A 2,454-nucleotide genomic window follows, 5' to 3' on the forward strand; every position below is an offset into this window, starting at 1 on the left:
CTTGTGCTGCTCACTGCACAGTGGTGAGTGTCGGCTCTCACCTGTCAACGGGCTACTGACACATGTGCCTGGCATAGTCCTGACTCAGAGCAGCCATCAGCAAACATGAGAGCAGGAATTCCAGGGTTCCCTGGCCCTGATGAACTTGGACATCACATCCACCTCTTTTTCTGCGCCTTGGAGTTAGACAGACATCATACTTTGTTTCAATAACTCCATGTGGCCTGGGACCCGCGTTCCTTCACCCTGGGCCCCACAGGGCACCTGCCATCCCCACGTCCTGGCTCCCGTTCTCCCTCACTAACACAGGTCATCTCAGGCTTCTGGATTCCCACTCACCTGGTCCGTCTCACACTCCCGCTTGCAGGTGCTCTGGGCATCCACCCAGAGGTTGGGGTTCATGTCGTTGGGGCAGATGCCAGCGTGGGAATAGCGGATGGGTGGCAGTGCCAGCCCTCTCAGGGGTACCCCAAGCAGGAGCAGCAGCAGCAGGGCTGCCACTCGTCCCCAGCGGGACCAGAACCGGCGGCACCCCGGGGCCCTCATGGTGTGGTCCGCAGTGGCCAGAGGCCTCCCCTGCAGCGCCACCAGGGGATGGGGCCCGCCAGGGACTTCTCAGGGGCCGCAGACACCTGCCCTTGGCCCCCCAGCAGGCTTCTTTGCTGTTGGTAAGGCTGCGGCCGCCGCGGCTGCCTCCACCGAGTCAGTGGAGCCCGCTGGGTTGTGCCGCTTCAGAGAAAAGAAAGGTCTCTGCAAGGAAAGCCCCCTCCTGAGTGTGCAGGGAAAGGAGCTGCAGCAGGGGCCCGAGGCTGGATTTATATCCTGGGCGCCACCCGAGTGGGAGCGAGCTAACCTGATGCCTGTCACAGGCGGGCTGCTGGCTCCTCTGTCCCGTGGTTGATCACAGACTTGTTGCAGAAGGGGAAAAAAAAAAAGCTGGAAGCAGTTTAGGCGGCGTATCTGGCACGGTGGGACACCTGCTTGTTTTTGACTCCAGGAGGCCTTTAACCCCTTCAAGGGCCAGAAATGGCATGTGTTTTGGGGGGAGCTGGCTCCAAGACACGCAAGCTCACTGTAAAGGAGAGGTTTGTTTCCCTTTCCCCCAGCTCCTGGGCCGGGCCCCCTCCTCCCCTCGGCCACCTCTGAAGAACACACAATCGCTTGTTACGCGGAGGGACCTGCAGGCGTGGGGCTAGCATCGCCCTGCCCGACAGTACATTTGAGAGCAAATGACGTGGAAAAACAACAAGTTCACGGCCGTTCCAGGGCGGGCCTGAGCGGCGGCTGTGCTGTGTAAGCCGACTCCCACCCTAGCTCCAGGTCCCTTTGTGGGGGGTGTGCGCAGGACAGCTCCCTATCTCTCTGTCCAGGGCCGTTTGCATCTCAAGTTCCAACTTTGGTGATTTTTCCCCAAATCATTCCAGACACACATACCAGATATGCTCCGGCTCCCCGGCTGCACGGACGGATCACATTCCTCTCTCCTCCACCGACACGCTTGTGGCTCCAGAAAAACCTACGCGGTGACAGTGTCTCACGGTGGCGCTGGGCGGCCGGCCGCGCTCGCTGATGGCTTGATGGCTGCATCCAGTGAGCTCTTTCGGGGTGCCAGGCACTTTTCAGTTGTCTCGTTTCCCCCCACTTTACCAAGGAGAAGGTTCACGGCTGGAGAGAGCGAGGGACTTGCCCAAGGTCAATCACGGTAAACAATGATAGTGATACTAATTGCTAATATTTACTGGGCTCTTCGTAAGTGCCAGGCTTTCCGTATACAACATCTCATTTATTCCTTGCAATGAACTGTACCTTCATTTTAGATTTCAGGAAAGGATACACAGAGAGGCTAAGCACCTCGCCTGCGCGGCACAGCTACGGCGACCCCACTATTAATATAGGGAAACAGGGACCCCAGCTCGTGGGGCTCAGGCAGGGACCTCTGGAAATCACCCCGCCCGCCCCCATCTGTTGGAACTGCTGTCAAGGTACATCCCAGACTCTGGTTTTTACAGGCTGGGTAAGAGGTTTGTGAAACATCAGGGAATATATCTGTGGGGAAGGCTGGGAAAAGAGTCAGAAGCTGCCTGGGCGGAGGCAATTTCTCTCCCATTTGGGAGGAAATGGCTTCTATCTAAAATGCCACTGAAAAGTGAACAGGCTATGTTTCTGCACTGGTCACTCGATCCCCCGGTGGTGAGGCAGATCCCTGGGAGAGAGAGGCACCTTTTCAAAGTTAAACCATAAAGGATTTGGGGAGCAGCATCTGAGCTGCTGTGTCCCAGGGGTGGTGGATGGGGTGGGCACAGAATATGTCAGAGCCAGTAGGGACCAAAAGGGTCCCTAGCAGGGTTGTCATTTTATAGATGGGGAAACTGAGTCTTGAACCCCAGACCCATCCTTTCCCAGGTCCGCCCTTCCCTCAGAGCTACAGCTCACCATCCAGTCTGACTGGGAAAA

General features: G+C 57.3%; 1 protein-coding gene across 2 annotated transcripts in view; it reads right to left on the reverse strand.

The window, feature by feature from the left end:
* WFIKKN2 (WAP, follistatin/kazal, immunoglobulin, kunitz and netrin domain containing 2) overlaps positions 1-1,505 on the reverse strand; it is a 6,804-nt gene extending 5,299 nt beyond the window's left edge. The window contains exon 1 of one of the 2 annotated variants that reach the window (XM_011365038.1): positions 340-725. In XM_011365038.1, the coding sequence (XP_011363340.1) occupies positions 340-546 (207 nt within the window). In that variant the 5' untranslated portion in view covers positions 547-725. Of the gene's footprint in view, positions 1-339; positions 726-1,434 lie in introns of those variants that run through there. The other variant, XM_023533578.1, reaches the window with a different exon arrangement.
* Positions 1,506-2,454: the final 949 nt, after the last annotated feature.

Source organism: Pteropus vampyrus, unplaced genomic scaffold (genome assembly GCF_000151845.1).
Source record: "Pteropus vampyrus isolate Shadow unplaced genomic scaffold, Pvam_2.0 Scaffold104, whole genome shotgun sequence".
Lineage (NCBI taxonomy): Eukaryota > Metazoa > Chordata > Mammalia > Chiroptera > Pteropodidae > Pteropus > Pteropus vampyrus.